Here is a 15,633-nt window from a genome sequence, read left to right on the forward strand (position 1 = left end):
AACAAACATGTTTTAAATACTTTGTGACAGTTAATTCCCTGTGGTTTGCAGAGTGCCACTGCACTAGTGCATTAAGAAATACATTTTGAAAAGCGTTGTGATGAAATTACTGAACAGATCTTACCACACAATGCAATTCACTTATTCTTAAATCAAATAACCATCTGTTTGGGAAAGTGTTTTTGCTCTGAAGAGTTTCTTTTCTTTCTTGAAATACATTTAGCAGATGTTTCAAGAGAATGGCTTTATGCAGGCTTTTGTTCAGTAGGTGATTTTACTGTCTGTTCATTCAAAAAGTCTAGTTGGGCGTTGCTCAGCCAAACCCAACTCTTACACATTGTACTTCACGTTGTCTCTGGGCTTGTGTAGGCTCTTTGTATTTTATCTTCATTACCATTTCTAAAATAATGCTACCTCCATTTCTAGTGTAGATACAGTAGTTTTAGTACAGTGAAAAAATACTATGTAACTTTGGCTTATTCGTGTGTCTTCAGAAGGCTTAATAATGGAACACATTTACATCATCAGAGTGACTGTATCGTGTTAAATAAACCAACAAACAACACACTTGTGCCTGGAACACTCATGCTATTGAATTTCCATTGCCTTGTTCACATGCAGAATGCCTGGAACAGTTAGTCTAGGCAGCCTTATCTCTTAAGCTCATTGACTTATTTTTCTGCTCATGAAGAGATTTCTCTCTCATTGTTTTATCTCCCTTTGTCATGGATTGTGATTGTAGGTATTTAGAAACCTTAACCAGTTTGCCATATAGCTCTTAAATACTTTAATAATAGGTAATACCTTTTACACACTCTCCACCTTCTGAAGCTTTCAAAGAAGTAAAGATAATCTCTTCCTTGCTTCAGATCATGGGCTCAGAAACTTGGTTTCATGCAGTGACCCTTCTCTGTGGTCATGCTGCTCGATGCCTTTCCAGTTGTTTTCACTGCTCTACTGTTTGTTACATGTAAATAGAGCCAATTGTCCAGGTGCACTTTCTGGATTCTACAGGAAAATGAATCCTGAACACCCTAGGCTCAGCACAGTTGCAAACAACTGTAAAAGTTGTTGGTCCTGCTAATAAATAAAACTGAATATGTTACTTCTGACAGTGCAGGTGTGCTTGTGTTCGAACATGTGTATGTGTCACTGTGCATTCAAAAATGATCCTTCTTTGGTGCCTGGGAGGCCTTAGGCACAAGGGATCATGAAAGACCAAGGTCATATCACTTGTGATTCAGGACACCACAACTGAGCATCAGTATATGCTCTATTAAGTAATGGAAGGATTCTTGGTTTAGGATTGGTTTCTGGATACTGTGGGTTATTTCAGCTGAATCTTGTTTCTCCCTGGCTGCTGCTGTTCTGTATTATGTCAGTGCATGTGTCTGTCACTGAAAAGTGTTTCATGTTTCCTGTAGGTTGTGCAAGATGTTTGATGGTTTTTTGTTGACTTTTGAGTATGAGTAAATAATTGATAGAATCCCCCGTGGCCAGAATTTCTGAACCTTTATATATATCATTGTGGTCAATTACAATGCGTCAAGCTGTTGCATTTCTCTCTAATTATAATAATCAAATATGTAATGTACATAATGAAAGGCAGATTTGTGAACATTGTAGCAGTGCACTGATTCCAAATTTTCCTGCTGCCTTTGCCAGAAGATCAAGAGGCTGGTGGGGTGAAAAACATCATGGAGGTAAATGGAGATTCTGGGCAAGTTTTCTCAGTATGTTTTCTGGGTAATTTATTTTGGAAGTCAGTTTACTCTAGTAATGTAATGTGTAAAGTTCTTAATTTTCAGATAATATTAGTACATAATAATTGCTAAGCTATTTTACTGACTTTATGGAGCTTATTGCAAACTTGTTCATTTCAGTTGAGCTTGATAGGGATTCAAGTGCAAATGCTAGGGCAAGTTTAATCATACATCTGGCTGTTCGTTTGGTCAAGAGTTTGCTTCTGTTCCAATAATCGTGGTGGGTTTGAAAGTTTTAAAATTACTTGGTCTGCAGTCATTTTGGCTATATTGAGAATTATCACTGTTAATGTTTTATTTTCTATTAAGTAAGTTAAAATAGGTACACTGTTAGCTATTTAAACTGAAGCACAAAAATCTTGGGGCTAAAGAACAAAAGACTGGTGCAGACTTTCCAGTTGTTTTCTATTAGATTTCCATATGCATTTTTATGGAAGTAATATTTATAATATTTTTAGATGTAAATACCTCTAAAAACAACAGACAGAGGAACCACATCCCTTCAGCCTTTGCTGGTATCAGCACCTTAAACACAATCTCCTCCCTTCTTCTTCCGGAGATGTTGTACGTTCAACAAGAAACTTTGTTTTGCTGCTCTCAGGAAGGGTTAAACCATACTGACTTCCCAGGTCTGACATCAGTCATATAATCATCTGTAGTGACAGATCATGTGCTTGGAGGTTTATATTTTAAGCTACCCTAATATCAGATAATCCTAGAACATCACAAGAAGAGGTGCAAAACAGGTTTTATTATTTAATTCTTTCTGTTTCTGTGGCTCTTAGAGTGCATTTAGGTTTATACTGTCACCAAAATCCTCAACAGCTTTACGTTTGAAGGGGTTTTGCTGTGTTTCATGTACTGCCTAGCTAAGGAAGATCAGAGTAAAACTTACTCAACCTTTCTGCTTTTAGGAATTTCACTCACAAAAAATGCTTTTGTCAAATCTTTTTTTTTTATTTCAGATCTGGCTTTATGTCAATGACTGTCCTCAAATTTCTCTTGAGACAAGTTGGCTTTTAAATGAGTACAGTACACTGAAATCTCAGGTGATGTCCTTGTGTTGGAGCATAGGTGGCTGATGGACTCTATAATCAAAAGAAGCCCTGTGGCAGTGGGGCTCTGAGCCACGAAAGCAGTGGTTTTTCGTCTGCTTGCAACAGGTCTCAGTTTGTGCCATAGAGCATGCAAAATCTGTACTGATGCAGTCAAATGGAATGAAAAGAACACCTCCCAAATGCTGATGGAATTATTCAGGCGATACATAAAGTCATTCATATTCAAATATGAAGCATCAGTGCAACACAAGTATTTCCATAGCATATTCTAATCTTCCTTATCCTTTTAAGATTAGGCAAGAGTGTGCTTGGTTTCCTTAGAAAATCTTGGTCTAAGAGAATTGTCTCTAAGTTTCTTAGGAGTGGGAAACAATGCCTTATACTTGCGAGGAGGAAAATGGTGAATTTCTAGCCAAGTTTAGGGCTGAGTTTTTCAGAATACTTAGGAGTTAAAAACTTGCAAAAAACAAACCTTGAGGAAAAGCTGGACCATTTTCACAATCTTTTGCATAGTTCAATTAAATTTTGCATTATTCCAGCTTACCCAGGAATTATCCATTGAAAATGCTGCAGAGAAATATTTCAGCATACTTTGTTTGGTTTTGTTTTTACTCATGAGTATTATCTGAATGAAAAAGAAAATGCATCCTAAGTATGTACCCATTAAAGCTGTCAAAAAAAAAAAAAAAAAAATTAAACAAGTTCTTGGTAGTTTTCGATACTGCTGGATGACAGGATGTATATTTCTTGACAAAGTGAAGCCTAACTGAGGAATAGGAGGAATGGTCCAGTGGGCAGTCTGGGCCTCCAGAGACCAGAGTTCAGTTCTTGTTTAACCATAGGCTTCTTGTATGACTTGCCAGAAAGTCATTTAGTCTAGCTTGTGCCTCTGGGAGTATCCCATTTTGCATATGGGGAGCTGTCTCAGAAGGGTGTTGAAAATAAAATCCATTAATGACTGTGAAACTATATAAATGCATTCAATATGCTGAAGCTTGGCCTTGATTTCAACATGTTTTTTTTTTCTCTGAAAGTATGTCTGGTTTTATGGATGGTTGCCTTTTGTTCCCTGAAACAGGCTACTAATAGGTTTTATTCAGGCCTGGAGTTTTTGATTATCTGTGCTGCTTTCCAGCAATGATTGTGCTCATCTCAGTATGCTGCCACATGTTATTTGAACAATATAGAAGTTGTTTAAATTGCCTTTTTAATTAACGTTATTTTTGCATGCTAAAACTGTATTTCAACAAAAATCACAGCAATAGCATGGGTCAGTAACAGGATAAAAGATTTTGGTGATCAGAGATTTTGCTCAGTGGTAGTTCTTACATCTTTTGCTGTATGTGGCAAATGTGATGTGTATGCAAGGCACATTATTTTGCAATGTGTCTTGCTTACAGCCAAGCTGCTCCTGTATCAACTCCTCTGTCCCATCCCTAGTTTGCATCTTGCCTTGTTCCCTGTTTCCTTTTGAACAGTAATGTCTTTCTTAGATGTCTCCTCATAAGTTCTCTCTGCACATACAAAAGCTAGGCTGCATTCAGAGAGAAGCATTAGTCAGAGAGAAGGGCCGGAATCAGAATTGCCGCGATCAAACTGTTTCCATTGCATTCAAGGATGCCTGTTGTATTCAGCTGATTTTGGCCAGTCATTCTGTTTCTGGTTACATGCGTCTAAGGGCATTTCACATGCAATAACTTTCATGGCACTTGGTCAAAAATGCATGGGAACTTTAGGTTTTGCTGTATACATCTTTTGGTGCTTATTTATAAAATGACATTGCAGAATCTAAGTATAGCTTAATGCACAGATTGAAAAGAAAAAATGTGCATATTCTAGTAGTCTATTTTGGAGGTATTTATGCCATTATATTTCTAGGTATTAAATTAGACATTTTTAATGAATAATGAAGATGGAATCGGTCCTTTTTTCTCTGTTTGGCTTGATACATGAAAGACCTGAGAAGAAAAGATGGGTTTCTATCAGTCTAGGGGGTTCTGCTTTTGTTGGGACATTGATTTCATATGTGGGGTCAACTGAGACAGCTGAGCTGCTGGCTTCTGGTAAGGGTACTGATTCATATGACTGATAAGGCTGTCAGTGCAAGTACTCACTGAAATGAAATGTAGGTATTTCATAAATCTAAAAATAAGGATATGTCCATTTCATTCTTACTGGCATTAGAACATATGAAGACTGAAACATGCTTTCTTTGTATAAGAGACTGATGTTTATAAATAGTTCCTTTTTCTTAGAGCATCAGCAATATTCCCAATTCAAAATCACTAAGCATCATTTCTAATAAAATGTAAATTGAAACAGTCCACTTGCTGGGTAATGGAAACTTGGTTTCAGGCCTCCAGTCTTTTTCCTGAATTGCTTCCAATGCTGCTTGTAATTAAAGGGGCAGAACAGAGATTTTTGTGATGGTGGTCAGTAGCTTGTCCAGATGCCTGATTCTTCTGCGGGGATGAACTTGGGGGTTTCTGCGTGTGTGTGCACACTGGGATTTGAACCGCATAAAGTATTTTACTGAAAGCTTAACCAAACAGTGTAGAGTGCTGATACAAACAGCATTAGACATGTCTGTCTTTAATACAGCCATCTGTTGAGTGCTGTAGCAGTTTTTCAAAAGCCTCCCTCAGCATAGACATCAAAGTCTATTCATGCACCTGTGCTTCTGATCTTCTAATATTTTTCTTATTTAAAAATGGCAAAGGGAGAGGAGCAGTATTTCAAGATCAGCATCTTTATTTAAAGCAAAACACAAAAAAAGCCAAAAATCAAAAAACAACTCCCTCACAAAACTCATGCTGCCAGTTCAGGAATTGTTAAAAATGTATTTTTTGGGGATTCAACAATATTATTTATAAAAAACAGACACCCACACTTTCATTTTCCTCTCCCCTGAGTAACCCCTGGCCTTGCTAACACTATTTGCTGCCTGGTCTCTTTACAATACTGCTGCTGAGATAATTTTCTTGATCCCTTGGTCCGGTGACATCAACAGGACTTGTGAGCTCTTCTCCTGGCCCTCTCCTTAAGGACAGTGGTTGGTGGAAGGAGGAGCTTGCATCATCCTGATGCATTCAGCAACCACGTCCTGAAAGAGAGGGAGAAGCCTCTCCTGTCAAGTCCTCTCAGGTGATGAGAGATACCTGGAGACAAAGCGGGTGACCCCATGGGGCTCCCCACTGAACGCAGGCTGGCAAAGCCTGGCATAGCCGGGGTGTTCTGCTGTCCGCTTATTTACTCACTGATCTGCAAAGACTGCCAGGTTGTTCTCCAGAGTTCTTAGTGTGAGTCGGTGGTCTCCTGCTCCTCACCTCCTGCTGGCCTAGCGCCGTACCCTGATGTCCCTCCTGACAGGAGAGGGCCGGCTCCGTGTCATTTGCTGGCACGGGGGAGGCCAGGCCACCTTCCCCTGCTGTGGGAGAGGAGGCTGCCGTGAGGAGGGAGGGCAGAGCGCCGGTTCCCAGCCGCGGCCTCTGGTTGCCTCAGAGCAGCAGAAGCATTGGGCAAGGTCCGGGGTTTCCGCTGTGAGAGCGGAGCAGGCATCCCGCATCCCTGGCTCTGGCCCCGGCCCGTCCCCAGCGGATGGGCCTGATGGACAGGCTGGGGCTGCCCTGGTGCCTCCTTGACCCCCTGCTCCTGGCTGCAGTGGTGTGGCGCAGGACAGGTCCTGGCAGACAAGGCCCCTTGCAATCTTACTGCTGTGGTTTTCCTACTAAAATAGGTTGAAAATACAGTATTAACATGCACGACGTCGCAACGCTTAGTCTCTGAAATCATGCGACAGTAACTGCTGCGTTACTTCAGAAGCTGCTGATTGCATAATGTTTTAGTTGCAGTTTTATTTTTTGAGGCGTGTGTGGCAGTAAAAATAGTTTTTAATTTGTTGTGTACCATTACGATACTCAAATCCAGCGATAAATAGATTTGCTAATGAAACTCATGATAAAATCCAGGAAGATCTTCATTGTGGTGCCTAATCTTACCAGAGTTTATTCTCATAGCCTGTGAAATCTTGGAAGTGCAGCAGCTTGATACTGAGCACCTGTATTTCATGCTGAGTGAAAGTGATCCCCACATGGGTAAAGACTCCTTAAAATCCACCAGAATGGTGCAGAAATAAACGAATTTTGTGTTTCAGAAAAAGAGGATAAAGCACGTTTTTTTTTTTTCTCCCAGTGGGGATACAAAAGGAGTATTATAAACACGTGTTAACCGGCTGTATGAGCTGTGTGTTAGTTTCCCCTGTTCTGTGACCAGAGCTGATCTGTCTTGCTGTCACAGTGTTGTTTTCCACATTTGCATATCTGCGCTCAGTATAAATTACGGCAAAAAAGTTGCTCAATTGTGGCACTTTTTGACTGTCTTGAAAATAGCGGTGCAAACATGTTTCGGAACAGTACATTAAGTGTTTGAAACGTAAAATGAACTGAGCTCAAACTTTCCAGGCATGCACACTTCACTTTTTATTCCAATGAAGGTGCAGGGTCCTCAACACCTCTTTGCAAAAGTAGGCTCTGTTGGTAGAATATGTGTCCTGCCTACACCTTGACTTTGTGAGGTTTGGAAACTTCTTGTTTCCTACATGTGCAGTCACTTGCTTTGGGAGCCATTCTAAGTTTGATTTTTTTTTTCTCTCTTCTTGATTACAGATTGACTTGGAGCCAGAAGGGAGAGTGTATGTCATCATAGACCTTTCAGGATCGTCAGGTGAAGGTAGGGACTTTCAATATTTTCTCTGTTCTTCTGTGAATGGAATCTCCGAGGGTCTCTCTAATCAAAGTATTAGAAGTAGTGTGTACTGGTATCCTCAAATCTGTATGAGTTCAAGTTAAAATGAACACGTTTTGCTCTCTTGCCTTTGAGTCAATAAGCAGTTGTGCTTCATCTTACCCTGTTAATCACTGATAGTAACAATACCAGCTAAAGTGACCATGATGAAATGATCAAGTTTTATTAGTATTAATTTCTGGAGGAAACTTCCAAATTCTTTATTTTTTGGAGGAATACTAACCATTATGTAGGTGGAAAGGATAAGATGTCAAAGATGAGGGATGTGAGTTTATTTGCTTTTGAAATTATTCTAATATCTGGTAATTTTCCTTTTCAAGTAAAGTAATGACCAGAACATTGTAATTATATGAGGTGTTTTCGTTTTTGTGATACAGCAGTTACATGTTGGAAAAAGCCCCAAATATGGAAGAGAAATATTTATTACATGCTTAAGAAAAATTCTAAAAATAATTTTCTGCTGCTTACTTTAGACAGAGTCAAGTGATACATGGTAGGAATGAAATAATTTATGAAGAAGCAAATCTGTGTATCTTAGTCATGCACTTGGTGACAGCCTGATCTGCTGAAATGACCTAGATGATTGATCATCTGAAGTTATGTCCAGTAATCAGCTTTGATCAGGTTCCCCCAGTATCTCATGGAGTTCAGTTAAATGAGGTTATCGTCGGTTCACAGTACATAAAGAAGATTCACATGACAAGAGCTGAAACCAAAAATGCTATGAAATGAAATTATTTTGCCTTGGACAGTGGAGAAACAGAAGAGCATGTTTATCTTTCTGTTCTTTGTAATGAATTGCTGCACTCTGACAAGCTACTAGCAGTAGCTTGCAAAAACACATATTGCTATAAATCCTGAATTTTGAAAACAAACTTTATCTTATAGCCTCTTTTTTACCCACATAAGATATGCTCTACTATTTTTTCTTTCTGCATATTGAAGAAAATATCAATTAAATAGTAATTTCCATATATCATTCTGACTGGCATGATAAGGATCACCTGAAATGTGAGTAAAGGCTTTGGTGTGATTCTGTCGTGTGGCAGGTAGATGTTCTTCCAACCTTCCACTGATAGCTAATTGATACCCAGGTGAGCCTGCTGTTACTATTTCATCCTAAGATGCATTCAAGTGTCAGACTGTCAAAGGGCAGCAAGAAAGGTGTGTTACGTGATTCTTCAAAAGTTGCGTAAAACTCTCTAACCTTTCACGTAGGAAAGTAAAAAACTGCTATCCTGATGTCTCCTTTATTATGTGGTGCATTACCCTGTGACACTTGAAAGGTACTTGGAAAGAAATTAGTTTCACTACAGTAGCATTGGAGGGGAACATGTGAGGGGAAACAGGCCCAGTGAGAGAAAACAGCTTATGAGATTCTTATGGGAAGCCCTCAGGGAGACCAAGAGGATTTTGTTGAGGTCAATTTGGTAGAAATTAGAAAAGTTGGTGCACTTATGAAATGCAATAGAACTTGCATGCTTCTTGGGCTTTCTCATGCAGTTGAATAACTGTGTAAAAGAGTTGTGTAGAAGTATTGCAAAATTCTCTGGGAGGGTTCCAGTTCTACTCACAAAGGAAAGCTGACCAGGTTTGTACAGTTGTTTGTAAACCATTTTGGTGGTGCTGTTAGTGGTATTATGAAATCCTACTATTGGACTGTTTTATTAGTACTGTGGCCTAAGTAATTTTGGGCATTTATTGAAGCACCTAGTTTAACACAACTATGTGCACACTTGCGTAGTGAACAGAAACGCCTAGACCTCATGTGAAGTAGCTTATTCTACATGTTTCAAAAATGCCTCTTTTATTTTATGTGCATGTACATATGTAGGCATGTAAAGATAATGTATCTGAGAGATATTTTATGAATTTCAATGGGCCAGTCCATTGTAGTTGATCTGTAATTTCTTGAATAATAAAGGAAGATAAAGTTATACTAGGTGCATCACTTTTGAGTGGCCAGGGTTGGCTGAAGTGATTGCTACTCTTGACCAAATTCCTGAACCAGAGTCTTGTTTTTTGTGCTCCAGTTATCACTGTGAATAGCAAGAGTACATAGTATTCTTTTCATGTTGCACAAATAGGTACTGCTATTTCACCTGGAATTTTGGAGGGGGAAAATTGGCAGTTTATGAAAATAGAAATATTCATAGCAACAACTTTAACAGGAGGAATCAATCAAGTTGCATGTTTCTTTTTACAGGCAAAATTGTACTATATACTCACCAACCACTCTTGTGTTACAATGCTGTGTACTGAAAATTGGACTTGTTTCTCCTGTGTGATATAAGAAGGTTTCTAGTTACTGGCAGTCAGTGATGCAGCTTCAGTTATTTGGCACTTCTAAAAGCTTTGTCAGACAGATATCCGAGTTCTCTTTTGGTATAATTGACTTAAGATTAGTTCAATCCATTAATATGGACAAAGAGCATTGTTCTCTACTGTACTGCCTCTAAAAGGCAGAAGTCCTAATTTTCCAAGTGAGCCCTTATGTGAGTAAATTGGTATATAAATTGAAAGTAAGCTTATGTTTTTACAATATACCTCTTAAAATCCAATTGCTGCTTAGTCCCAGCTGCCAGATTGCTTATCTCTCTGCACTATTTGCATTTGCATGGCAAAACAATGAAAACAGTTCACTGTTACAAGCTGACTTCCTCAACAAAAGCACACGATTCCTGTTCCTCCCCCCCCGCCTTGTCGAGGCTGGATCATTCATGGGCTTGTGTGGTTTAGGTGTGCAGAGCAGATGGAAATCTGGCAGATTACAAAGGCAGGTAAAGAATATCTCTGCCTGTCCCCAGGCAGAGACAGACTTGTTGAGAGCCACCCTTGGTATATCAATATCAGCATCTGGACAATATTTTTACATGGAAAAGAGGAAAGCGCAGTAGAGTTGCTGGCTTTGCTACTCGAAGTTTCCAATGTATTATTCAAATTTCAGGCAATTTAGATTCGTTCTGAAAAAATAATTTTCTAGAACTTGCTTCCATTCAGTTCTAGTCTTTAAAGCAGAAAAAGATAGGAAAACACAAACGCTAAAGTCTGAGAAGTGGAAAGCAAGCTACATAAAAAGCCCTTACAAGAACAACAACAAATACAAGAGGAGTGTTTTTATCATCACCTTTTTACACTAATCCTGTTTTGGAACCTCCTTATAGTTTCTGAATGTTTGTTTCTGCACTCATAGGGATGGTGAGTAACTATTTGTTTTTGCACTCTTCTGTAAATTCTGTAGTAGGAACTGTCCAGCCCACATACTAAAAAGAAAAGGCTAAATAAACTGCTTGTCACACAGAAGGTGATGTTCTCAAAAGTTAGGATTTAAATTTTTCTGCTAAAACATGAAGGCTTCCATATTGTGCTTCTAAATCAGTTCTGCAAAATAATTACCACTTTGGTGATGTTGACATAGGAAGCGGGTGAGAAAACTGCTCTTTAAATAAGTCTTTTTAATTCTCCATTTGAAACCGTGTAAGCAGTATTTCTGTAACACCTGTGAGTCATGTCTTTACACTTGCTTTGCCAGAACTGATCTGCAGAGTTATTTATCTTCTGTAGATTTACTTTATTTAAAACGGGTCTGTGCATTTAGAGTAAATCTATATTTGTTTTCTGTGAATGGAAGCAGCTGTATCAGTGGAACCTTCCCAAATGTAGATATGCACTAAGGTGTCTGTTCACAGCCTAAAATAACTGCAACGGTTATTCAGTAACAGTTAACTGAGAAAGTTAATCAGTAAAGTTCTATTTATACTTTTTAAAGAATTATTTTAATAGTTTGGTGGGTCTTCTTTAAGAGTTTGTAAGTGCTTAAGGAACTGTCTGCCCAGAATTTTAGGGGGTATTTGAAAACCAAATCCCTTTGGTCAAGCAAACAAATGTGGCTTCTTGAAACCTGACACACAGTATGAGTTGGAATTTAGTACATAGATTTGTAACATATACATTAACATAATTTGGTGCATAGATATGTACTGTGCCATATGCAACCACATAGCAGCTTTAAGCATTCCTGATAACTTGCTTTTTTTGGGAGACCAAATCAAATTGTGGGTGGCTGCAGTTGTTATTCTACCATAATAGTTTGTAAGTCTTGAAAAGCATGTAATCAGTCAATTCTGCTATTAAGTAAACATTTGGTAACTCCCCTTTATGTATGCAGTTGTAAGAAAAACAGTGTTTATAGTAGTCTGGTGTTTGTGAAAAGGAATTAGCTTGGAAAAGATCCATTATATTTATTCTCTTAGTTTGCAAACTGGATCTGATGGTTGCACAGGATTTTAGTCTTGTGTCTTGAAGTTCTGCCTGGGCTATGGAGAAAGATGTGTCTGGGTATCAATCTGTCAGTGAACAGGAGAATCTGCAAGACTTGTTGCTTTATTCATGTCTTCAGTGCTGCTTGTTGTGCAAGGTCATATTGATGTTCTATATTAATTCATGTTTCTGTAGCATACGCAGTATTTCTATACTGAAGTGCACTCACTGTTTTATTGACATACTTTGGCAGCATCTTGACATCTATTTTTTTCATATTTTTCTTTTAGTTCTTACAGAGCTTTGTAAGTAAAGTTTTTTGAATTATTTGAGAGATACTTAAGAGCTCCAATGTAGCTGATTAAGATCCAAATGCAGGCTAAAGTTTAGAACTTCGCTGATATGATGGCACAATGATTTACAATGATTTACAAACTGGAGTAACAGATGGCCAGCAAGTGGGTAAGAGAGGTATTGCCTGAGGAATGATTAAAAATGTTCTCAACCAAGTCAGTTTTATATGTACTGAAAGTCAGGTGCTGCTATATTTAACAGCTTGTGACCTGTTTGCTGCATTTGTCATTGAAGCTTTCTTCTTTCTTTGGAATTACAGGTTTATGTAGGACACAAACATATACAGTTACTTGCAGTTGCTTTCTGCCAACTTAAGAATTAAGTTCCATTAATTACCATTTCGAATATGTCAATATTAAAATTAAATCCACTGTGGGCAACTTCAGAATGACCTTGACATGTTAGGTTTTTTCTTAACTGTGTTTATTACAGGTAACATGTAATACAAATTTAAGAACTATTCAAAACTCTTTTTCTCTGTTCTGTGTCTCATCAATTGTAATAATTATTTATTGTTAGATGTTCCAATTTACATTATGGAATTGTCTTTCTATACAATCACAGAGTCCCCATTTTTTGAGTGGGCAGTTGAATTGCAATAAAATAACACAGTTTCTAATGTGTTAATCTTCAGATTAGTATTTTAGAAGCAGATGAAAGTTGCACAAAATGAAGAACATGAGGTGATATTGCTAGCTGAAGTCATGGTATTTTGTGAATGGAAAACATTTTGTTTACATTTATTATCTGGCCTTTTTTCAGTGAAATAGAAAAAAAAAATCCTTTGAACTCTGACTGCCTCCATTTATGCATTTAACATGTAGTTCAAAATATATGAACTTGTGAGAAGTTTTCTTAGCTCATTTACTTCAAGGCTCTCAGGTTTGCAAGTATGGTTGTTGTTGATTGGCATGTCAGGACAGAAGAAAGAAGTATTAGTATAAGCAGTGAGTGATTCTTGATGCCTTTTTTGTGTTCCATACTTGCTAGATCTGTAACATAGGTACAGCTTGTAAATCAAAATGTCGAGAGGGTTTGTTTCAGGCATTCAACTTTGGTAGAATTGATACAGCAAGAAAAATTGCATTTCTGTTCCATGTTGTAGCATCCTTTTGCAAAAATCTGTTCACAGAAAATACCCCGGGGGATAAAAACGTTCTCTACAATTCCTCATGTATCTCTTTGCCAGTGCTTTTCCTTGAAGTACTTGTAGTTGTCATTGTGGTCATCATTAATTATGCTTCTTGTGCTATAAGGGCTCAGTGAGTGAGATCTGGTTGTACCAGGCACTGTTTGAACAGCGAACAGTGGAAGGTGCTTAATCAGAAATCTCAAAGTCTAAATCAGGGAGCATTTTTGCTTGGTTATTTCAGGAATTTGTGTTACTGTAGAGTCGTGGTTTCTTTCACTAATATCATCTATTGCAAATACAACTTTGACAGACTGTTTGTCATTTCCTCCTAGCCATCAGCTGCTGATCTTGGGGCGCTGAACAGGTGGGGAAAGAATTCTTGGGTTTGTTCAGAATTTATACTATTGACTCAATAGATAGACCTCAATATTCTTCCGGTAGGTGAAGAGCAGCTCACCCTTCTTTATGGAAACATTTCTCAATTTCTCAGAAACCTTCTCAGAAGGTACAAATTTTTATTTCCGCTGATTGGTCACTTCATCAGGATGTGTCTCTAGTCCATCTTTGCTGTTCCTTCTGGCAGTATTATATCTCTCTAAAGGTTCAAGTTAATCATCAGCATTTCACTTCAAGTAATTATATTTTAAGATTTCAAGACAGGAGTCACCATTCTTTATTGTATTAGTTTTCTCTTTGCTGGTTTAACCACTTGCTTGCAAATGTTACATCTTTCCTGGATTATTTTTGCTTGTTTTTTAAATGAGAATGGATGGAGAACTTATTTTTTTAATTACTCATGCACTTATGGTAAACACATGGAAAAAAGGTCATAGTCATAATAGGTTCACTATTAAAAACCTGCTTATCTCTTCTTATCTCTTATTTTGTACCCCAGGATTTGATTGAGCATTCAGCTTACACTCATTCTTACTTTCCTCTGTATGTTCACGTTTCAGAAGAAGCTGAGTGCTGGAAATGTCTTAGGCAGACTCCTAGGGAGTCTGGGGAGAGTCATGGGTTAGTCAGAGTATGGATCTCTCAGGGGGGCCTAAGCAGCCTCTGTAGCTTTTCCAGAGCTGTAGCTGAAACAGAAAGGACCTGCACAGAAAGATCGGTTGTGGCATTGGGATAAGTGGCCTTCCAGTGGTAAAATGTGAAGTATCTCTGAGGTAAGGATGCTGTTTGGCATCTGGGAAACTATTTACTGAGACTCTGCAAGCCACTTGAACATGACATTTTTAGACTCAAGGCTGGGGCTTTTGCTAGGAGTCAAAATAATCTGAAGCTATGTGAACAGGACAGTGGTGAACCAGCAGTGCGAACTGGATGGTTTTTGTCTTCAGCCACTTGACTCGTGTAGGTTTGCAAGTTAGAGCTCTTCTACAAATGCAGCTTCCCCTAGAAGTTCTTGGTAGTATTGTGTGCTCAGAGAGATGCAGGGTTTGAAGTGTCAATATTGTACAGCTTTTCTCTCTTCCTACTGTAAAATGAAATATCCAGCCAGAAAAAACGGGCACACATTGATTGCTCTGCTCTGTTCAGTCTCAGTAAGGACTTCAATCTGAAGGTCTAATTTCACTTTTCTATTCATAGTTTGGATAAAGGTGTAGAGTCCTACACTGGCTTTTTGGCTTTCCTTCTGCTGGCTTCTCTGCTTTAAGAGAAAAACAGCAAACAAACTTAAAACCAACAAAATTAACCGCAATCTTCCCTTTCTAAGTTTTTTATGTAGTGTATTAGCTGAGAACCTATTTCCTTTGGAACTTTGGTTTTATGTAGATAGGGTTTGGGGAATTACTTTTTTTCCTCATTCAGGTTTTCGTTTCTTCAGTACCAGATCAGCACTCATTCAAACGATAACTGAAGGGAAAGGTTAAAATCAAAGAAACAAAAGAAACAAACTGATTTACAGAGTTTTCTCCTTCCGCTATGCCTTTGGGTTTTTTTTCTCTTAGGAGGGATAGTGCAATGCTGCTACTAATATGCTTTTTCTCTTGAGTCTTAATTGGTTTAAACCTAAAATACATCAGTGCTAATAGGTGGATTAGGTGGATGCCTCTTACAAAAGTGATTTTTTTTCCATTTTTTTTGTTGTTGTTTTGTTGGGGGTTTTTTCTGTGTGTGTTTTGAAATTATCCATCTCTTTTATGACTTTTTTTATAACTATAAGAAATCTTTAACCATCCAGATACTGAGTTTCTAGCTGGTTTTTTTTTCTTTTTTTAAACCAACCAATGAAACAAAAAGCTCACCAAAGAAACTT

At 38.2% G+C, this 15,633-nt stretch overlaps 1 protein-coding gene across 4 annotated transcripts in view; it reads left to right on the forward strand.

Moving 5' to 3' along the window:
- PRKCE (protein kinase C epsilon) overlaps positions 1-15,633 on the forward strand; it is a 285,135-nt gene that overhangs the window by 91,031 nt on the left and 178,471 nt on the right. For all 4 annotated transcript variants that reach the window (XM_040058416.1, XM_040058417.1, XM_040058418.2 and 1 more), the window contains exon 2: positions 7,486-7,549. In XM_040058416.1, the coding sequence (XP_039914350.1) occupies positions 7,486-7,549 (64 nt within the window). The remainder of the gene's footprint in view (positions 1-7,485; positions 7,550-15,633) is intronic.

This window comes from Hirundo rustica, chromosome 3, assembly GCF_015227805.2.
Source record: "Hirundo rustica isolate bHirRus1 chromosome 3, bHirRus1.pri.v3, whole genome shotgun sequence".
NCBI classification, from domain to species: Eukaryota; Metazoa; Chordata; class Aves; order Passeriformes; family Hirundinidae; genus Hirundo; species Hirundo rustica.